Source organism: Manis javanica, chromosome 1 (genome assembly GCF_040802235.1).
Source record: "Manis javanica isolate MJ-LG chromosome 1, MJ_LKY, whole genome shotgun sequence".
NCBI classification, from domain to species: domain Eukaryota; kingdom Metazoa; phylum Chordata; class Mammalia; order Pholidota; family Manidae; genus Manis; species Manis javanica.
The window spans coordinates 52256323-52280136 of record NC_133156.1 but is presented as its reverse complement, the minus strand read 5'-3'; the positions used below and the strand labels follow the sequence as shown (position 1 = coordinate 52280136).

The window sequence follows — 23814 nt, the reverse complement described above, 5'->3', positions numbered from 1 at the left end:
CAACTACATTCAACATCCAATCATGATAAAAACTCTCAATAAAATGGGTATAGAGAGCTAGCACCTCAACATAATAAAGGCCATATATGACAAACCCACAGCCAACATTATACTTAATGGCAAGAAACTGAAAGCTTTTCTTTAAGATCGGCAGCAAGACAAGGATGCCCACTCTCCCCACTTCTATTCAACGTAGTACTGGAGGTCCTAACCAAGGCAATCAGACAACACAAAGAAATAAAAGGCATCCAGATTGGTAAAGAAGAAGTTAAACTGTGCCTGTTTGCAGATAACATGATATTGTATATAAAAACCCTAAAGAATCCACTCCAAAACTATAGGATCTAATATCTGAATTCAGGAAAGTTGCAGGATACAAAGTTAATACACAGTTGCATTCCTATACACTAATGATGAACTAGCAGAAAGAGAAATCAGAAAAACAATTCCATTCACAATTGCATCAAAAAGAACAAAATACCTAGGAATAAAGCTCACCAAGGGAGTGAAAGACCCACACTCTGAAAACTACAAGACACTTATGAGAGAAATGAAAGAAGTACCAATAAATGGAAACGCATTCTGTGCTCATGGATAGGAAGAACTAATATTGTTAAAATAGCCATCCTGCCTAAAGCAATCTACAGATTCAATGCAATTCCTTTCAAAATACCAACAGCATTCTTCAGTGAACTGGAGAAAATCCTTCTAAAATTCATATGGAACCATAAAAGACCCCAAGCAATCCTGAGAAGGAAGAATAAAGCAGGGGGGATCTCGCTTCCCAACTTCAAGCTCTACTACAAAGGCACAATAATCAAGACAATTTGGTACTGGCACAAGAACAGAACAATAGACCAATGGAACAGACTCGAGAGCCCAGATATAAACCTAACCATATATGGTCAATTAATATATGATAAAGGAGATATAGACATACAATGGGGAAATGACAGCCTCTTCAACAACTGGTGTTGGCAAAACTAGACAGCTACATGCAGAAGAGAATGAAACCAGATTATTGTTTAACCCCATACACAAAAGTAAACTCAAAATGGATCAAAGACCTGAATGTAAGTCATGAAACCATAAAACTCTTAGAAGACAACATTGACAAAAACCTCCTGAATTTAAACATGAGCAACTTCTTCCTGAACGCATCTCCTCAAGCAAGGAAACAAAAGCAAAAATGAACACATGGGACTACATCAAACTAAAAAGTTTCTGTATGGTAAAAGGACACCATCAACAGAACAAAAAGGCATCCTACAGTATGGGAGAAGGGCTTCACATCTAAAATATATAAAGAATTCACACGCCTCAGCACCCAAAAAGCAAATAACCTGATTAAAAAATGGGCAGAGGATATGAAGAGACAATTCTCCAAAGAAAAATTTCAGATGGCTAACAGACACATGAAAAGATACTCCACATCACTAATCATCAGGGAAATGCAAATTGAAACCACAATGAGCTATCACCTCACACCAGTAAGGATGGCCAGCCTGGAAAAGACTAAGAACAACAAATGCTGTCGAGGATGTGGAGAAAGGGGAACCCTCCTACACTGTTGTTTGGAATGTAAGCTAGTTCAACCATTGTGGAGAGCAATATGGAGGTTCCTCAAAATCTAAAAATAGAAATATTTGACCCAGGAATTCCACTCCTAGGAATTTGCCCTAAGAATACAAGTTCTCAGATTCAAAAAGAACATGCACCCCTATGTTTATCTCAGCACCATTACTATAGCCAAGATATGGAAGCAGCCTAAGTGTCTATCAGTAGATGAATGGATAAAGATGTGGTACATATACACAATGGAATATTATTCACCCATAAGAAAGAAATAAATCCTACCACTTGCAACAACATGGATGGAGCTGGAGTGAAATAAGCCAGGTGGAGAAAGACAAGTGCCAAATTATTTCCCTCATTTGTGGAGTATAACAACGAAGCAAAACGGAAGGAACAAAACAGCAGCAGACTCACAGACTCCAAGAAGGGACTAGCGGTTACCTAAGGGGAGGGGTGTGGGAGGGTGGGTGGGGAAGGAGGGAGGGATATGGGGATTGAGGGGTATTATGTTCAGCACACACAATTGTAAAAAAATAATAAACCACTGTTATTTTAAGCTACTGCAGCTTAGGGGTAGTTTGTTATGATGCAGTAGGTAACTGAAACAAAGGTTATTTATTCTAAGCCCTTTTTTTTTTTTACTAATGAATGGCCCAGTAAGGGAAAGGGAAAGGTGTGGGGGTCACAGGGAAGACAGTGTAGCACAGAGAAGGCAAACAGTCAATCTGTGGCATCTTACCACACTGATGGACAGTGACTGCAATGGAGTATGGGTGGGGACTTCATAATATAGGTTAATGTAGTAACCACATTGTTTTTCATGTGAAACCTTCATAAGAGTGTGTATCAATAATACCTTAATAAAAAAAAGTGTACAACAAACATACATATGCATACATATTGGGCATCATATTTGGCTTGTTATTCCTATCCTATCCCTATGTGCTAGGTACCTTGCAAAGACTTTGAGGTCTTGGTTGGCTGTTACAATGGTGGTCCCCAGTGAAAAGGACACTCTGTATTCACAACCTTGTATAGTCCCTTCTCATCCTGATCTGGGCTTGGCCAGATGACTTGCATTGGCCAATGGGACATCAGCAGGTATGGTTCAACCAAGGACTTGATAAACATTTTCTTATTGGGGTTTGTCTTCTTGGAAGATAGCCACCACGTAAAAGCTTAAATAAGAAGCCAGGTGATAAGAGGCCCTAGAGGAGGAGAAGTCATTTTGATGAACTCACAGCTGACTGCAGTCCCATACCCTTAATTTATACTGTTTGAGCCCAGCTGAGTCCAGTCGCCCCACACAATTGTAAAAAATAATAAACCACTGTTATTTTAAGCTACTGCAGCTTAGGGGTAGTTTGTTATGATGCAGTAGGTAACTGAAACAAAGGTTATTTATTCTAAGCCCTTTTTTGTTTTTTACTAATGAATGGCCCAGTAAGGGAAAGGGACCTAGTGAAATTCAAACAGCAAGTTAGTGGCAGTAACTCTCCAACTCTGTGCTTTCTTCCTATTGTTCTTCTTTCAATTCCCTTGGTGGAAAGCACCAGAAAAGGACTATGAAACTTCTAAGCTCTACCTGCACAGAACTTATACTGTGTCCTGCATGCATATAAATTACTGTAATAGCTTAGTCCTTGGAAATGTTAAGTTTTCTAGGTCATCTTGTCCCCTCAATTTACAGATGCAGAGAATGCAAAACACCCGAGTAACAAAAGCAGCCTCACATTTGGAAGCTGGCCTGGTACAATCAGCCAGGTTGTAATGTACTAAATGATAGCCTGGCCCTCTTAGCTAGCTAGGGCTTGTGTTCTCTAGTTGAACCTAATTTCACAGAACATAAACATCAGATGAGGCCATTCTGTGACCATGACAGATCAAGACAAAAATAAGACCATTACTTGATTATATTTGAACAGAGGTTGAAACATAAACATTGTCCAAACCACAAAAAATGATCAAATATCCCCCATCCTGGCTAATGAGGGCCTACTGCTTCTTTCTCAATTACTTCACCTCAGTCTAATATTCCCTTCTTCCAGGAAAGATTCATGGAGATGCCAATCACAGATTCACTCCGACTTCCTGACAACATCTAATCCAGAGTAAAGCCCCACTTTCTCCAACTCCCTCTCAAATCACATAGCAACTTACTGATATGCCCCACCGTTCCTCATAGTGTATGTTCTCCACCACTGCAATCAGTAATAAACCCAACTTGGTTGTCTTTGGTTAAAGGGCACTAACAGACCTGACAAAGTTCACACAGGCAGAATTCACTAGAAGGAATCTCCATGTCTCCAGCTGTATTCCTTCTCAGTACTTATCACACTTTTGGTTAATATCTGTCTTCTCCCTACTAGAATTAAGATTCATGAGAACACTGCAGGACTTGTCGGTAACGTTCAAAACTGATTCCCAGTGCCTAGACTGGTACCCAGCAGAAGGTGGAAGTTTAAAAACATTAAATATTTTCTGAATTAATGAGTAAGATGCGCTCAATATACACAGGTTCCCTTTGATCCACAGCTCCTCCCAGTTCGTAGTACATACAGGCAGCACCACAGCTCATCATCACAAACCGTCTCTTCTCCAACAAAATCTCTGGAACCCTCACTCCTGGTATGCTAGGAATGCACTCGGAGTCTCCTCCCTTGCCAGGGCTGCTCTCGCTCGCTGGCGCTCTCCCACATCTGACCCCAAGATCGTCCCCTCCTAACGCACCTAGAACCCACCTGTCTCCAAAATCTATGTCCCTATTAGCCGACGCGCCGCTACCCAGACGTCGTCGAATGGGCACTGCGGGTACCGACTGCGCATGTGCGGAAATAGGTTGCACAGGCAGGATCTCTGACAAGTGAAGAGTTGCCTCGGAGTTTCCGTCCCGGCCCGGGTAGCCTTGGGCTGCCAGGAAGTCAGAAAAAATTAGCCGGAAGGAGAACCTCCGCGCAGAGATTTCTGGGACATGTAGTCGTAGCACTACCGAGGCCCTACGCTGAGACAGCCCTTAGTTGTTTGAGTCTGTCTGTCCCACATTCACAGTCCGTGCTACTTTTGGACTCAGAATTCAGCTGGGATTGCCAGGAGAGATTCCTCTGGTGTTGACTTCTCGTTCCCACAATGCTCTGCGGTGCACACAGCGCCTGCTGGGAGCTGTAGTCCTCGCTCTGCGTACTGCGTTCGCCAAGGGGAGGGCGGAGCTGCCGGCGGCCCGGGCGGGCTGGCAGCTAGAGTGGGTGCGATAACCGCCTCCGCCTCTGCCGCCTCCGCCGTCGCCTCCTCCGCCCGGGCCGTTCGCTGCTGCGCGGGGAGAGCAAGGCGGGGCCGCCATGGAGCCCGATTCGGTGATTGAGGACAAGACCATCGAGCTCATGGTGAGTGCGGCCGTTTGGACCGTCCGTTCTTCGTCCGCCGGCCCCGGGAGGGCCTGCCCACCTCAACGTCCGGCGCGAGGCCGGCTCTGGCCCCGACCTGGGCCCCCAGTCTTCCCTTGCTTCGGGTCCGGCGCGGTTCATCCGGATCCCTCGAGATCTCAGGCCGGCCCCGGCCCGGCCCCCTCCATGCTCCTCGGTTCTCCTCTCTCCCTCTGCCCTGTCCCCGGACCAGTCTCTCCAACGACCCTCTTTCGCTTATGCTGTGGACGTAGTTCACACTCGCTCTAGCATCTCATTCTCGTCTTAGACGGGGACTCCCCCCCCCCTATTTATCCGGCCCAGGCCTGCACCGCTTTTACAAGACCCATAGGCCGAGTGAGATGGTGGTGGGAGGGGGTACGGAGAAGAGCGGTCAGGGCCTTTGCCTCCGCATCCTGGTAGGAGTCTCAGCACTCTGTCCGCAGCCAAAGGCTGTGTGGATGCCAGGAAAGACCATATAGGGGTGGGGGTGGGGAGCTGTCTGGTTTGAGGCTGTGATGGGTAAGGGGCCTCTTTCCCGGGCCCCTGTGATGTCCGGTTTCTCGGACAAAGGGTTTCCTACTCAGTCGAGAGGGATGTTTGCATAGCAAGGCCCCAGGTGCTCTGGATTCCATCTCCCAGGAAAGGGAAACCTTAACTTTACGATTTCCAGAGCTGCTTTGCGAAATTGGGGGTAAGGGGTGGGGGTTGTTCTCATCACTGCAGCTAGTTATTTCTTCTCCAGAAAAAAAGGAGGAGAAACCTAGGCTCTTGGGAAAGTGATGACTGTTCTGTTGGAACCCGCTGGTAGTCAGGCCAGACTCCTTGGCCCCACGGACACTCCAGACCCCTTCCGCTTTAGGACTTCGGAGCCAGAAGGGGTTTCTAGAAACAGGACCGTGAAAGAGTGACTAGTAGAAGCGACGAATTTGCTTTTTGATGGATAATTCTGTGGAAGGAAAGAAATATGGCAGCTATTACCTGCCAGTTTGAAGATAGGGAAATCAAACTGGGGCTCTGGAGAGTTGGAAGGAGGAAGTCTTTGCCTCAGCAAATGGCCAGGCCCAGGGTTTCTTCCTGTGGAAACCTTGACAGTTTCTCTGTGTCTCTCGGAACACAGTAACAACTTCTACCCCAGGGTTGAGAGGATAGGTGAAAGAATTTTACTTAACCCAGCAACATGTTTTCCTAGCAGATTTTCTCCAGTATGAAATCGTTTATTGAGTCAGTGATTCCACTGGGTAGGGTTGGTGACATCAGAGCCACTTCCCCCATTTAATGCTATAAATAATAAATGGTGACACTGAAAGTCTGTTGGATAGCTGCATGGCTTCTGTGGGTGATGGTATCCGGCGAGTTGAGATGAATGTTTTAAAAATGGGAGTACAGAAGCTTAAATATGGAGGCAGCGTATATTTTCTGTCCTTTGTATAATTCATCGAACTAGACTTCCCCAGTGTTCTTGAAAACTACGGGGGGAAAAAGCTCTGGTATTTCTGGTGTGTCTGTGTGTGTGTGTGTGTGTGTGTGTGTGTGTGTGTGCGCGCGCGCGCACGCGTGTGGGAGCGGTTTTCTAAGGGATACTGTCACTTGTGGGTTTTTATTTGATTTTCATTAAGTAATTTTTCCTTTTCAGTGTAACTTATCAAACTTATCGTAGTCAAGCCTTTGAAATTGTGCAAATTTTGGTAAAATATCTCAATTGGAATTATGTACATAATATGTATTCTAATAAATGCATGTACTTAACAGGAGGAGTACTTTGTATTGAAAAATTGTAATTTGGTGCCTCTTTGATATTGGCTGTTCTGTGCTCCTTCCATTTCCAGTCATTAAAAAAAAAACTAAAATGTCTTTATTTTTGAAAGAATTAGAAGAATTACGATGTGATACATTTAGTGTCTCTAAATGTGTGGTAAAAAAAAATCTCTGGCCTTAATTTACTGGCTACCTATGCTCGTAACTTCAAAATATTTTAATGTTACATGATTGTACTTGTCTATGATCTGAAAAGATTTAAGCCTTTTAAGGACATTATAAACTGGGATTCTTAGAAAATTTAGAGTTTAGTAGTTACCTAGATCAATTTTAAATGGCTTTTCATAAACAGATTTTGATATTCCCTCAAAGGGATACCAGTTAAGACTCTTAGGCAACCCTTTTCATAAGCATATATATAATCATTTTAGTGTAGTCAGAAAGCACAGGATTTAACAAATTAAGAATACTTAATAACTGATTTAGTACATCCAAGATCAGATGTAGGAGTGGTAATGTCTTAAAATCTAATTGCATCTGATTTTCTGTATTCACTGCATTTTAATTACTAGGTTAAAAATATTTTTTACATTCGTTTAAAAAATCACATGGTTGAAACAGGGGAAGGGGTTAACCTGGTGGTATTTTGTAAGCCTAAAATGTAAAGTATTTTTAGATTTTTATGAGTCAGCTTCAGTACTCAAATTTTTGTGATTATGCTGCCTGTACCAGTTCACTACCTAATAGTTAAGGTAACTTTCATTTGATATTCCAGACATGATATGATGAAGAGAGTAAATAGATTATCTTGAGTATCTCCAATTCCTTGACCATAACCCTCTACTTTCTTTGACTTTTTTATTCTTTCTCCTTTTTATTCCTTGCACTTTTTTGGTTTACAAGGAAATAAAGCTGGTGTTGTAGAATAATTAAATTTCCAAAATATAACCCCCTTTGTGACTCCTACCCTTGGCTGTGGCCAGTTCCACAAAGAGTTCTTCTCCAGCTGACTTATGTGATAGGGTTCAGTCTTTAATATAGATTATAAACTCTTGATTGAGACAACTGAATTTACAGTTGCTGATGATGAATAATTTAGCCACTGGATGACTTCCATGGCCTTACACTTAGCCCAATACTTTATCTAGTTTGTGGGACTGCTTTTCAAACCACTGACTTAAGTAAAATCAACTTAATTAATAATCTGTTTGGAAATATACAGAGTTCACCAGGCTATATATAATGCCGTGGACTTCATTAGATAGGATGAAAACTGCCTTATGCATCACATGGTATTTATTAGTGCTTGAGTTAAGAATATGAGTTGATGTTAGGGCACTCATTGCTTTAAAATACTCACAGAGCTGCTAATTGGAAGAGAAAGATAGTCCTCCCTATTAGAAGACAGCAGAGGTTGATGTTAGAAGTTGAGGAAAGGTAATCCTGCTTTCTCCTCTCTCCCTTTAAACAATTAATACTCTATTGTTAGCTGTTGAATGGTTCTCCTCTTTGCTAAGTGACCTTAATGAGTCATTTCTCTTTTGTGTTATCTAAGTGGCTGTATTGCTTGTAGAATGTAATAGTGTAGATCAAATACATCAGGCCTTATTAAAAAGGTATAGTATAAATCCTATTTTAGAGCTATTGAAGTACAGGCAAGCCACAAGGCTAAGGAGATGAAGGAAACTAGTAAATTACTAGAAATTTTTTTTTCTTCTTTTTGGATTATTTTCCCCCTTCTTTTCATTGGCTTTCTAATTGGAGTAAGTGGGACTGTTTAAGAAATTGGATTGACACCTTTAAGAAATTGGATCTTTGTCACCATAGCTTACCCTTATCTACCTCTAGCCAAGTGCTGATTTACCCAATGCAGATTAAATAGACAGGTTTAAGTAAGGTCCAAATGAAAAAACCGCATACATATTTATAGACTTCATTGACCTGCCTTGAGAGGCTCTGGCTCAAATATATCAGTTTTTGCCCTTGATTTTGGAGTAGGTTAGGTGCCCTTTTGGATTTCACAAGGGTAAACATGATGGTGCACACGAGTCTTGGCGCTCTTGGCCCCTGACTGCTGTACCTTGAAAGCAGAGCCAGCACGCGAGAATTACTAGCCCACTATATAGGTGCACAGACAGCCTATGTATCCCTTGGAGGAATGCTTTTTGAGCCTATGAATTCTAGACACAAACTTTCCTGTGCTGTCAGGTACCTAATGATATTTACAGTTTAAGGGAAAAAAAGCATTTTATATCCTAGTAATTTCAATTCCAGATGCCTTTCCAGTGTTTCTTCCCACATTACTTACTTATTCTATATTCCAGTGAAGGCATGGAGGACTAGGGTTCTTCAGATTCCGCTCACACCATTTCCTTTGTCAGCACCCACAGGAACTGACCTACCTTTGTGTATTGAAGGCTACTGACAGTACTAAAGAGAAGAACCCGACAATTTGGCTCTAACCAAATTGTCTTAGGTCATGTCAGATCTCAGCAATCCTCTCTGTACTAATAAAGTCCTATCCTCTCATAACCCAATTTAGATGCCACCTCTTTTGATTTATATTATGATGGCAGATAACATTTTGTTTTTGTTTCTATTTCTATAGCACTGCTTGCATGATAATCATTGTTAAATGAAATGAGTGAACTCTGGCACTTTGTATTTATCTTGTAGCACTTAACATATTCTGCGCTTGTATCATAGTTTCCTGTTTGTGTCCCCTATTAAATGGCCAACTCCTCATAGTGCTTTTTTATAGTAGGTGATCAGTAAATGTTGAGTTGAATTTTCCTGTTGCTCATTTACATGCATTATTGGCATCTTCCTGTATCTTAACCATCCACTTTTCTGGAAATTCTCACCTATATTACTAATTCCCATAATAATATGTTCTTAATTCTTATGGGACTTATATCTCTCCTGTATTTCATAAAAGCTTGTGATCATGTCTGAGCTTCCCTTCCAGAGGTTGTCTCTGATTGTTCTTTGAATCCTTCATGGTATTTAGCACTTGGGTGCACAGTAGATACTTATTGATTTAAATTAGTATTAGGTATTTTTCTTATGCTGTGAAAAGATTTTTTAAGATTTTTAAAATTTCCCTTTGATAACTGTAAGACAAAGATGGAGATGAATAGAGGAGAAAAACTGGTATGGGGAAAAGGTGGGGTGGTGTGTGGCACACAGACACCCAGAGATGTTTTAACAGTTATCTACAGACTTTTACACACATACATATTGATTTACGTCCCAGAGAGTGGTTGGTAGCAAAGTATTGAGGAAACCAAATTCCTTTTATAGCTGTTGATGTGAACTTGGCAGATAGTAAGTTCTAATGGTTCTGTGACCTTAGAGAAACATGATTTAGCAGAAAGGGCATGCACTTTAGAGTGAAACACCTGAGTTTGTATCTGAATTCTGTCACTTGCTAGCTGTGTGACCCTAAGAAATTTCACTTTTTTGTGGTATGATTTAATTATCAGTAAAAATAAGGAAATGCAGGTATTGCTGTGAGTTGGGAGGATTAGATCAGAGATGCATGTGAAAGGAACTTGCAGAGGCCTGTCTCTCTGCAACTCCTTGACATGCTAACTTTGCCCACAAATATAGGGACCATATTTTGTAAAGCACAGTCAAGACAGATGGTGTGAAGAAGGTTTTAATTTTTCCTGCTGAGTTGTACATATATTTATTTGTGAAGCTTTTTAGAGGCTTAGCATTCAGTTGCTTTTATCTGCACATTTAATGAGGCATCTTTGGGAGAAATGATGAACTTACACAGAATCAGTATTATCTTGGAAATTTCGCAAGTACTCTTAACAATTACTAAGAATTATCAATTGGACATAATTAGACTGTGCTCTTACTGCAGAGAGAACCTATCCAATCTGCTTTAGGTATCCTGGTAGAAGGAGACTGTTGATTAGTTCATATTAACATTGAGCATTGTGATTTATGTTTGATCTGTTTAGATGAAGAAATTAGGATTTTTGAATTTTTTGTTTCAGCAAAGCTAATGATTTTGACCTTTAACTGAATAAGCAGAGTACAAGATTTCTTCCTGAATTGTATTGTTGTTTGTTGAATTAGTTAAGGGGGAAAAAACCTGTTGGTCAAGAATGTGTTTGTTAGCCTTAGTTAAGTTTCTGCTGATCACAATTGCCTAACAGGAAATTTGTCTTCATAGGCAAATGAGAGAGAAACCAGGAAGACCTGACAGTCCAGTAGAGTCTCTCTAACTTGGATCTGATTGTTTTAACAAAATTCAAAGATTGCAGGGTTCTGTGATTGTCAGCAGGAATCATTTTTAGGAAATTCCCTCTTAGGGTGAGTCAACAGTGAAGACCCTCACAGAATGGAAAGCTGTGCAGTAGAAACAATGAGACATTAACATGCAAAATGAAAAAAAAAAAGTGTGAGTAATGTGCAGATAGATGTATAATGAATACATGAAACCATTCTCTAATAACAAGCCTCTGATTCACAGAAGAAAAATTAAGTGACAACTCTACTATTGAGAAAAAGAAACTTGAGTAAATTTTTAATTATTTTTAAGAGTTAAATTGAGAACACTTAACCAGTTTTGAGAACTAATAATAAAATATGTTTTTGTACTATGAGATGGTCTCTTGGTAGACTCAGAGAGAATGGACAGAGGTAGGAAGGATTCAGTCCTTATACTCCTGTGCTGGCATCTGTTAATCTTTCTATTGCTAGCATAAGGCCTGCTACCAATTAGGCACTCATTTAAAATGTTTATTTGAAGGGAAGAGGGGAAAATTAACTCACTAATACAGGAAAGGGCCTGATGAAACAAGAGGTTCAGAAATGAGTCTGTTAGTCAAGTTGTTGTGGTTGTATTTGCTATAATTGGTCAGCATTTTGGTTATAACAGTTAAGTTATACTTTGAAAAGCAGAGTGTATTGCTTTAGCAGTTAACTACTAGCCATGGCTCACTAGCTGCTTTTATAAAATTGGGTTTCCAGTTTATTCTTAGGCTCCAGGATATCATCACTTAATTGGAAAAACCCCAACAGTCATTCTTTGCCTGAGATTTTACTTTTGTAATCTCTCTTAAGTTGTCGGTATTAAGATACTTCTATATGATCGTTATGGTGAGGTTGATCATAAGCTGGTATTTAAGTCCCTTCAGTTGCTTGGCCTATAACATGAGAAATCAGGACATTTTCAGTCATTGCCTGTGACTCTCTTCAGTCATTGCAACAGGTCTTCGAGTTTAAGGATTCCTCAATTTCAACTGGATGAGATTTTTTGTCAGACACAGTGTTTGCTACTTAACACAAAGACTACTTGGGCAACATTACATGTTTTGTTTTCATATTAGTATTGTGGGCCTTAGAATTGCATGTTCTTTGTTAATGAAAAGTTTTTAAGTGGCAAGATCTGGGGAGTTTGCCCTTTCAGGGTGGCTCAGCTGGTTCAGTTATATTTTAGTTCAGCTAGGCTGAAATGTTTACTTTTCGGTATTTTTGTAGTTCTTCATTCTGATGTTAATTAGCTTGGGACCTTTGAGAGTAAAGCTGTGTTTCTTTTGCCCCAGGAATCATGGCCTTTCTGATTCTTGGACTTGGGAGGCTATGGCAGTCTCTGGAAAGGGCGTGGGCCCTGCCACCTCGTAGATGTGGTACTTTGGGCAAGTTATTCTCTTCTTTCATGAGAATTAAATAGAGTAATGAATGTAAAGGGCCTCACCCATTAGTAGCCCTTCAACAAAGGTAGGTATTATAATTACTGCAGAAACATGTTGATAGTAGTGTGGCAGTTGAGGAAGTAGCAAATTTATATGTTAATAAGGTCTTTTGATTTTTAAGTTTTTATCTGTGTCATCCTGTTGAATGTCTTTCCTCTTCCTTATAGTTTGCAGTCTACTGGAAAAGTTGATATAGTAGTAAAAGACTGTTAATATAATGTAGACTAGGCTTATGTATTTGAAGGTGTCATCTATCTAGTAAATTGTTTATTGGTGTTCTTTATTATTTTTCCTAGTTTACTCAATTACTGGCCATTGTGGTGGATTGGCCTTTATTGAATCAGAAGTTCACTCTTCAAATTTTGTCATGTGTTTTAAAATGTCCTATATTTCAGTTGAGGGTTGAAGATTTGAATGTGTGGATTTGATGTCTTACATGTAGCAAACCAAAAGATTTATCTTTATTGGGAGACATTTGAGCCCTCATATTAATTTTGGTTGACAAACTTTGTAATGGTGGAGGAGCTGTCTTAGAAAATGGATAAGGAGGTTCATTGTAGCTGAATGGTCTGGGACAGTTTATGTGGAATAATAGAGTAAGTTTTTAGCTGCTCTCATTTGGAAATAGCATGATCTTTATCATGAGTAAATATTAATATTAGGGATGTTTCTTTCCTTGCCATGTAGAATTTCTTATCCTTCTCTCAACACAGAGGTGAGGAATGCTGCTGCAGGCCTTTTATACCCAGTAACTGACTCAGGGTTTATAACTTTTTTTTCTGTGCCTCAGATCCACCATTCCATTGTCCCTTCCTTCCATTTCTTGGTGGCTGTTGTTTGCCGCTGGTGCCATGGTGGGTGTATGGATTGCTTTCTGTCTTTCAACAGTTACCGAAGTGCATGTTTGGGATTTTGTTGAAGAAAGCTGGATACAGTAAACGGAAAGAATCTTGGAAGCTGCTTGACTGCTGTCTTTTCTCAGACTAGTCTGAAAGGGAATACCCCCATTCATTCTGGATTGGTGGATCTGAAGTACAAAATATTTTCCAGGTAAGCAATTACCCTGTATTGTTTTGTTATGTGGAACTCAACTCACTGAAAGAAGCTTAAAAAACAAAACTTCTAGACTTTTTTCCATTAATAGAGAAAGGAAAAAATGTTAGATATTTGTGCATAAAAGTGTTCATGTTTGGGTGTGGACTAGTTAAGGTATATGTGGCAGAAGTGCTTTAGTAAAAGCTTTGTTTTAGTGAGACAAGTGCACTTAGTTTTATTATAGGTCCAAATGGATTACCATCAGAGTCTAAGAGGCAATACAGCAAGTAAGGGAATTTTGTTTGGGGAATAGCTTGTAAAATATGGAAAGCAAGTGATAATTTTGAGGCATTATCTCTCGTAATTTAGTTAATACTTGGTCAAAATAGTTTTTGTAGTTAAGTGTATAAAGTAGTGGTTTTTTATTCTTAAGACTCTTGGAGGGTCTTCTCAGGAAGTTTAACTAACTATAGAAACTGTTTATTGAGTGTCTTCTAAGTGCTAGGCACTGTTGTAGGCTCTTTACATATATTTCTCATGCAGTTGGCACATGCTTTACCTGTATTTTACAGATAGTGAAATAAAGCTCATAAGCATTAATTAAGTGCAAGTTGCCCAGGGTCAGACAGCTAGTAAATGGCAGAGCCAAGCTTTAAGCTTGGGTCTGTGTGTCTCCAAAGCTCTGACTCTTTCCATCTGACTACATTTGCTGAAGCTTGTACTTTAACTGCTGGATTTTCAGATGGCCTGTCTGCAAGAGCAAGGTGCGATTTGGGTTTTCTGTAATGGGTTCCTACTTGGAGAACACACGATGGATCATTGTTTAGCATGGTATTTTAATTACATCCGGAGCTCTCCCTGCTTAAGAAAAAATGAGAAGATCAAGTCAGTTTATCCTGTGAACCTAAAAGTAATTTAGGGAGTGTAAGAGGGGCAGTGCATTTGAGTGTCAAGACATATTTTTATACAGGGAAGTAGCGTTTGATCTAGTGAACTCAAACCTGCGTCTTCCCAGTTCCTCCTTAGTCTTTATTGGTTATTTAAATAGCTCAGTAGCATATTATGGTAGACTTCTCCTCACCTGTGGTTTGTCAGCCTTACAAGTAAGACATTGTCAGGTAACTCACTTGAAAACATGACTTTTTCTAGTATTTAATACTGTTTCCAGATTACCCATTTCCTTTCATCTTAAAAATATTTCTTTTTATTATAGACTAATGCTCTGACTTTATGATGTCTGTTTTAGTTTAATTCTTTAATATTTGCTAATATTTCTTTTAGGTGAGCGTTTTTCACCCATGTCATCTGAAGAGCTGTCAGGGCGGTGGTGGTAGTGGTAGTAGAAATAATAGCATTTAGCACTTAGTGGGCACTTACTCTGTGTTGATCATAATTCTAAGCACTTTATATGTATAAACTCATTTTATTTTCATAGTAACCCAATGAGGTAGGTACCATTATTTCCACTTTACTAATGAGGAAATTGAAGGATAGAGTAGTTAAATAACATGTTCAAGGCCACACATTTTAGTAAGAGAAAAAAATGAGGTAATGAATTCAGGTAGTCTGGCTTCAGAGAATGTGCTTCTAATGTGTGTGCCATAGTGCCTCTGGTTTAGAGCATCATCCAGATAAAAAGAGGAGCAGAAATCCTTAAGACTAAAACTGTATTCTGATATCAAGAAAACATTGCTAAAGGAAAGGAAACAGATGTTGAAAATCTTTTTCTTAGCTTCTGTAGAAGACAGTCTAGATCTCAGATTCTGTGTTAGCCATCCACTACCTACCTATCAGGGTGTTTCCCAAGAGGGCTCACAATAAGGTTAGTTTGAGATTATCTTCCAAGTACATTGCTCTCCACTAGAACTTCTTGCAATAATGGATATGTTCAGTATCTGTGCTGTTCATTATGTTAGTCAAGTGGCCACATGTGGCTGTTCTGAAATGTGGCTCTGTAACTGAGGAACTGAAATTTTCATTTTAATTAAGTAGTCACGTGTGGTTTTTTAATGTACCTTCATCTTAGGTGTGGTCTTTGGTTTTAACACCCTTAGAAATCTGATCTGGTTAGCATGTTTAAAGCAGCTCGTTATCCAGGGTTGGACTTACACATTAACCAGCTGTACAAGACTAATGTGTAAAGCCAGAATTCCAATTTCCAATTTATAATGATATGTGCATGTTGGTGTGATTAATATAAACTTTTCTGATAGGTAAATTTGCTTAGTAGGTCCTAATTAATATGCCAATTTAATTGTTTCAAGTAAGAAACAAGAGTTAGAGGGACTTGAAGACTCAAGCCAAATGGCTGGAATATTCTTAATGTACATAGACTTTACCTACCAGGTCAGATGGTATTGTTAGGTGGCTTAGCATGGTCTCAACCAGGAAAGTGAGATACTTGCTGGACTGGGACTGAAACAACCTCATTCAGCTTACTTGAGGGTTTTCGTCTATGGCAGAACCTCTCCCTTGAGCTTTTCTGCTTGCTTTCAATCCCCAAACCCTTTTCTCGTTAAGGCATTTGGCTTTAGACATTTAGTACATTGAGCTTAAATGCACTCCTGACTTAGGGTCTATGAAGCCCTCTGTTTTCCTTAAGGTGCCTTTATCACTGCTGTGATCCATTTTGTGTTCATTTTTGTCTATATAAGAAGGCAGTTGAATTTTCCTTGTTTCCCTGTGGCCACCTTCTACTGAAATACCTGTACTAGCTTACTTCATTTGGTCATACAGTGAGGGGCAGAATAGGAACATAGTCATAAAATATATACTTGGTGCACTCTTTTAGTGTTATATCATGTTATTAACAGAGCTTGTTTTTAGTTTGCTGTATTACTCTGGGACTTGTTCTTGCTCTGTTCTTAAAGTAGAAAGAATAAACATAACTGCATTTGTATTTTAAGATCTTAACTTCTCAGGTGTATGCAAGATGGATTGAAGAAGACTGAAGGCAGGAAGGCCAGTTAGTGGAGTGAACAGTGATAAAGTTGAATCAAAGCATGACCTAAAAGAGATGTAGATGGCAGGATTTACAGAACGTGGGGATTGGTTATACAAGCAGGAGATGGATGGAATACAGTATAAGTTTAAGGTTTTTGCCTTGGGCATCAAGATGGGTATTTGTTCTCTTTTCCAGGATAGGGAATACTAGAAAAGAGCAGATCTGGGGGATGGGAGAGAGGAGAGAGAAAGAATAAGTTCAGTTTATAATGAAATTGAGTTGCGTGTGGGTGAATCCTCAATGAGAATGAATATACAGTAGGAATTTTGACCTGGAACTCACCAGAGAGAGCAGGAATAAAAGATTTGGGAGTTTTTATTTAGCCTCAGTGGTAGCTAACTTTATTTAATAGAGTTACGTAAGAATATTCAGAGTATATAGATTGAGGGATCTATACTGTGCTGTATGGGAATGCCAACATACAGCTAAGGTCTTATGACCCTATGAGATCATATGTGATCAGAGAAGACCAAGGAAGTATTAACCACTCTCTCCTTTTCATCTTGATATGGGAATTCTGTTTGAACCTGTTCCCAGTCAGTAAATTAGCCCATTGTGTTTGGCTTGTGATTTTTTTTCCCACTGTAATGGTTTGTTTAGTTAATAGAAGTAGTTTTCCAAACATGTTTTTTAACAACTACATGTTGTCAGTACACATTTTATGGACATTTATGCAAATTCAAATCTATGCATTTTGTGACAAAAGCAAGGGAAAAATAATCTAACCAGTGAAGGTTCTGAATCAGGCTTGAGATGGGAAATGGAAATCTACTCTTCTCACTTTGAATCAGTTCCTTAATGCTTCTCATCTAGCTGTGATGAGTGTGATTATGGTATTTTAAAGACACATTTTAGCATCACAACATGAGGCCTAATTTCAAGCCAGCTACTTTACATACAAGTCATTTGAAAGAACAGTAAATTGTTCAGGTGCTGGAGTGAAAATTAGCTGTGTTAAAATTATTTAGATGACATGTTTGTCCAGTAGAACATGTACTTAAGGCATTTTTAAGGCAAATTTTTACTGTATGCTATTTTTACCTTATGTACTGACTTCAGATCCTAATACCCAGGTGAGCTGTTAACTCTACTGTAATTAGGTTTGGTAATGAATGAATGGAGATGAGTTCATGAAGCTACACTCAATCAATACTTAACAAAAAAATTTTTTGAATGCATTATATATGTCTATGGTACAAAATTCTTGAGTTACCAAGAGGAGTGTATAGTAAGAAAAAAAATTCTCCCATTCTTAACCACATTCTCATGTAGCCCTCGTTTGCCTTCATATATGTGTATGCTGTACTCATTCTGCACCTTGATTTTTTTATTGTAAAATATGACATGATCATCTTTCTTATTAGTTTTCAAAGAGCTCTCATAATTTAAAAGATACATGGTGATTTATTGTATGTGCTGTAATTTGTGAAACTAGTCTGGACTGATACACACACACAGGTTATTTCCAGTCTTTAGCTATTACACATAATGCTGTAAAGAATAACCTGTGTATATGTCATTTCACATGTGGAGGAATGTATCTTCTGGACAATGGATAGGTACTTTCAAAAATTCGAAATAGACGTTGTCACATTGCCCTCCAGACCCATTGCAACAGTTTCTACTTTCACAGGTTTCGCTTGGGAGTACTCCTATCTCCTGACACTCTCGCGGTATTATATGGATTTTAAGCTGATTACTTTGTAAATTGTTCTCCCCCCATCACTTTTTATTGTGAAAAATTTCATATATATATAGAAGACATAAGTCTTTTATGTGAGAAAAGTACAACACACAAATGTATATTCTCTTCACCTAGACTCAACAGTTGTTAAAATTTTGCCATGTTTGGATCACTCCTCTGCTCTCCCCTTGGTTCCTCCTTCTTCTCTTCCTTCCCTCCAAGCCAGCCTCCCTCCCTCCATCCCTCTCTTCTTCTTGTTCTTTCCCCAAACACATACCTTTTTTTTGTAAAAAAATGTGTAAGTTGCCAACATGCTATTTTACCCTCTAAACATTTCGGTATGTATCTCCTAAGAATAAGGACAATCTCTTTGTCTCTAAAACCACATACACACACACACACACAAACACACACCTCCACATATTACATAGTCATATATTTTATACATATGTAAGACCATAATGTTATTTTTATATCTAAGAAAATGAAAGTAATTCCATAATGCATTATGAACTAGTCAGTTAAATTTAAATTTTCCTAATTGTCCCCAGAATGTCTTTTCCAGCACCCTCCCCCACCTTAAAAAAAACCAGGATCCAAAAAAAATACACCATGTCTCTCTAATTTTTCATTTAAAATTGTCCCTCTGCCCATTTTCCTCATCTCCTGGCATTTATTTTTTGTGGTTGTTGAAGAGTCCAGTTCAGTTAGTTGTCCTGTAGGGTGTGCAGCATTCTTCACTCCTATGAATATTTCCTCATGGTGTCAATAACTTGTTTCTCTAGCTCCTATACTTCCTGTAAACTGGAAGTTAGGTGAGAGCTTGATTGCAGCCTGGATAAACACTTTGACGAGAATGCTTCATCATAGGTGAAGTGTTCTTTTCATTGAGTCACCTTAGAAGGCACTTAATGACAGGTTATCCCATCATGAGCTCTGCTAAATTTGATCCCTTGATTAAGGTGGCAACAGCCAGATCTCTGTTGTAAAGATAGTTTTATCCTCTGCTATTAGAAGGGAATTTATGGGACAATATTTTGGCACCTTATAAATATCCTGTTCCGTTAAAACCTTTCATCCAGTGATTTGAACGTTCTGATCCTGAAATCAGTTAACTACAATAGGAGTTACAAAATTGTGGTTTTCTGTCAGTCTGTCTGCCTGTATTATTTAGCATTCACAGAGGCCATCCCTGTTTATCCTCCCTTTTTTTGTGTATCCCCACACTCTCATGGACTTTTGTTTATTGGTGTGTTAACAGTCAGTCTTTACTGCCGCTCAAATTGTACCACATTTGGCCAGTGAGAACCCCTTCAAGATAATTCCTAATTCCTTTTATCATGATCCCATCAGTGTTTGTGTGTATCTTGGTTTTTTACTTTTCCCACACATCAAAAATCAACCATTTCTCCAAGTAGTTCTGTTTCCTTTTAGTGGGAATTGGTATTCAGAAACCAAGTCATTGCTCTTGGGTTGTCATTGCTTCTAGACTTTTTCAGTGAACAGAGCTAAGCAGTGTATTTAAAAAGAACTATGAGTTCATGTTCTGATGCAAACTTAATACTAAAGGATGTTTTTCTGAACCTGTTAGCCTTTTGATTTTCAAAATCTAAGGGACCATGTCAGTGTAATGGCTGTCATGTTGAGCTACAAATTGTCACGCAAATAGGCAGATAAGTAGCTTCCTTCATTATTGAGCACGGACTCAACTGATACTGCTTGGTAACATGGGGAATACAGAACAGAATCAGATGTATACCTTGCTTCTGGAAGCTTGCCCTTCTACACAAAAAGGTATAGTATAGTGTGAAACTGACAAGGATCATGGAAGTAGGCATTCAGTATGTGGGAGTTAGAAAAGGAAGGGAATTTAATAAAGAACATATTTTTGAAGTTACCTTTGGGGCCTGAGCAAAAATTAGACATGGGTGTGAATGTATTGGGGCAGAGGACGGTTTTCATAGTGAAGGTAATTGAGTGAACAAGGGCTGGCAGGCAGTGGTTTATATCATCTGTCTCGAGGACTAGTAAGTAGTTCTGTGATTGTTGGAGTACAGCTTGTGTGAGGGACTGAGTTAGATAAATTTGCCAAAAGAGATTATAAGAACTTTATCTGTTAGGTCATAAGTTACAAACTAGTAGCCTGTGGACAGATAGAGCTCCACAGATATATTTTATTTGGTCTGCATAGATTAAAAAAAATCGAGCTATTTAACATCAAAACATGCATTTCTGGTTTTGTCTGAAAGTTAGAGCTGAGCAGTGGCTCCCTTTCTGAGTCTGGGCTTCTACTTTCTTGGTCACCATAGACCCTGCAAAGTCGTCTTTAACTTTTATCTTCTTGGCCCTAAAAGCTTTGGAACTTGTGATCCCTGTAGGATCAGAGGAGTGAGGGTGGTGGATGTGGTTTGGGAAGAGAGGTGTTTTGAAAGTTTGAGCAAGATCTGTGCTTTAGAAGGATCACTCTCGTAGACAGTTTGGAGGATGCATTGGAATTGTGAAACATTTCGTAGACTGTTGGAATAGCCCGGGGAAGAAAGGAGAAGATAGTAACAGATGATGCAGAGAGGGAAAAATGAGGCATTTAAAATATAGAATGGATAGACTATATTGATAGCTATAAGTATGTGTGTATATGTATTCACAAGAATATAAACCAAACTATTTAAACGTGAAATCCTTTTTCTAAAGAGCTTGTATTCATAAATTGTTTTCTGGAAGTTAACCACATGTTTTTATGATCTAATTTTGGAAGACAGCAGTAATAGTTTCATGTGATGTTGTATGTAAAGTTTAACTTTGTAAAGTTAAGTTTTTCAGTATATAAATAATGTGATTTGACATCTAACTCTGCCCTGGCTTTATGTTTGAAAGTTATGTATTCAGTGAATATTTATACTGTGATTTAAAAAATCAATTTCCATATAATTACAGAGTTAAATTTTCAAGCAAAAATATTAGTAATATTTACTTACTTTCAAAGAGCTGGCTGCTTATATCTAATTTTCTCTACTTTCTGCAAGAACTTTATCAAAAGGATAGTGAATTGACAAGGGGTTGTTCTGTTCACTTAAAATTATACCTATATTAAGACCATTTATACTGATAATACGTAATTTGGGGATCTTCCTTGTCTACTTGGGACATGATTTTACGCAGTCGTCATGCCAGTGCCTTTCCTCCACGTGTTAGGAGCACACTAACTCAGACACTCCCTAGGGAGGGAGGTAGACATGGAGAACATGTAAGTGCCTAGACTGAGAGTGAGAGTGACTCAAAGGATAGAAGCTACACCTGGATATTGGGTAATAAACTAGCTTCAAGAGATGAACAAAGGTTGGTTAAAGGGCATTTGTATATATATTTTTTATTGTGTATAACATGCATATTGTGTAGAACACAAATCTTAAGTCTCGACTCAAGAACTTTTACATATGTGTGCATTACAATATGTAACCACTATCCAGATAAAGATACAGAACATTTCCAGAGCCTCTTGAGGGCTTGCTTCCTTTGTCTGTGCCTCACACAAGTCAGTAAGCTCTCCCAAAGGTCTATTCTGGCTTCTTTCACTGTAGGTTAGTTATGGCTATTTTTGGATCTTATATAAATGAATCATATGGCATATATTCATGTGTTTTTTTCCCACATTCACTATGTATGTGAAATCCATCCATTTTGAGTGTGTAACTCATTTTTTCCCCTTTGTGCATAATTTCATTTTATATATATAGTCCATGGTTTGTTTAACACACTAACATGGACATAAACACTTGGTTCTATTGGTTATAAAACTCCCAAAGTGGAATTACTGGCTTGTCAGATGGGCATATGATTAGTTTCAGTAGATACTGCTAAGCTATTTTCCAAGTGCTTATTGGCTGTTTACACTCCCTCCTCTAATGTAGAGAGTTCCAGTCATCACTTAATTTTGCCAGTCCTTTTTATTTTAGCCTTTGTGATGGGTACATAATGGTATCAATATTATGGTTTTGTTTGTTTATTTTTTATTTAATCAGCTTTATTGAGGTATGGTTTACATGCACCAAACTGCACTCATTTTAAGTATACTGTTTGAATTTGAGAGCTACATGCAACTCATGTAATCACTACGGCAGTAAATAGAAGCTGTAGAACATTTCTGCCCCTCCCTGCAAAAAAGTCCATTATTCCCCTTTGTACTCCCCACCCCGCTGGCCCTCAGGTAACCTGTTTTTTGTAACTATAGATTAGTTGTGCAGGGTCTTGAATATCATATAGATAGAACTGTACAACATGCATGTTACTATGTTTGGCTTATTTTGCCCAGCTAATGTTTTTGAGATTGATTCTTTTTGTATCAGTTGTTTGTTCTATTTCATTGCTTAGCAGTATTACATTATACAAGTAAAGAACAGTTTTGTTTATCCTTTCTCCTGATGATGAATATTTGGGTTGTTACCAGTTGTTTGGCTATTAAGAATAAAGCTTGCATGAACATTTGTGTTCAAATTTTTGTTTGGGCACTTTTTTCTCTTGGGTATTCTAAGGAGTGGAATACTGGGGTAGAGTGTATGTTAAAGTTTTTTTAAGAAAACTGCCAGATCTTTTCCCATAGTAATTGTACATTCTTACAGTTCCTCCAACAGTATATGAGAGTTACAGTTGTTCTACATCCTTATCATCATGTGACATTTTCAGTCAACTTTAGACATTCTGGTAGGTGTGATTAGTATCTCATTGTGGTTTTAATTTACATTTCTCCAATGGCTAATGTTTTGAGCATTTTTTCCGTGTACCCGTTGGCCGTTTAGATAACCTCTTTAGAGAAGTGCCTGTTCAGGTATTTTGATTCTTTTTAAAATTTTGAGTTGTCTTTTTTTCTTACTGATTGTCTGAGTTCTTTATAATAATCTGAAAATTCTTTGTTAGTTACTTGTATTACAGACATCTTCTGTGGCTTGCTTTTTCAATACTGTCTTTTGATTGATAGAATGTCTTAATACTAATGAAGTCTCATTAATCAATGTTTTCTTTTATAGTTACTGCTTTTTGTGCCCTCTTTAAGAAATTTTTGCCTGCTCTAAGGTCTTAAAGATATTTTATGTTTTATTCTAGAAATTGTATGGTTTTACTATCTCAAAATAATGGCTTTTTACGATTGAGCTAGGGTTCAAGATTCATTTTTTTCCCCATAAGGTTATCCAGTTAGCACAATACTGTTAACTTACACATGCATTAAAAACTGTTGAAAAATGTTGAATGAGAAACTTATATTTTCTTTTTACAGAAGTAATCCATATTTATTATAGAAAATTAAAAATGATATAGAAGAACAAAAACAAAAAGTTTGCCTGTACTAATATCTGATATACTTCCCTTCATACACAAATTTTTTCTTCCATGTATGTTTCATGTATGTATTTTTCACACAAAATTGTCTTGCAGACTGCTTTTAAAACAACATTTGTTAGCATTTTTCTGAATCATTATGTATTTCTTTATAATATTTTAAAGGATTGCTACTATATGTGAATATGAAAATGGCTAACTAAATTACTCCTTTGTTAGACATTTATTTCTAGTTTATAGCAACTTAAGGCTGGGTTGCTCTTCCTTGTAATTTAAATTTTGAACAAATCCATAAATATTACCTTGAGGTAAGTT

General features: G+C 38.4%; 1 protein-coding gene across 7 annotated transcripts in view; it reads left to right on the top strand.

Moving 5' to 3' along the window:
• Nucleotides 1-4750: 4750 nt before the first annotated feature.
• FBXW11 (F-box and WD repeat domain containing 11) overlaps nucleotides 4751-23814 on the top strand; it is a 121542-nt gene continuing 102478 nt past the window's right edge. For 3 of the 7 annotated variants that reach the window (XM_073232208.1, XM_073232211.1, XM_073232203.1), the window contains exons 1-2: nucleotides 4754-4955; nucleotides 13334-13495. Coding sequence is in view for 4 of the 7 variants with exons in the window: in XM_017640757.3 (XP_017496246.1) it covers nucleotides 4911-4955 (45 nt within the window). In the remaining 3 variants the exon portion in view is untranslated. Of the gene's footprint in view, nucleotides 4956-13333; nucleotides 13496-23814 lie in introns of all 7 variants that reach the window. The other 4 variants (XM_017640753.3, XM_017640751.3, XM_017640750.3 and 1 more) reach the window with 2 other exon arrangements.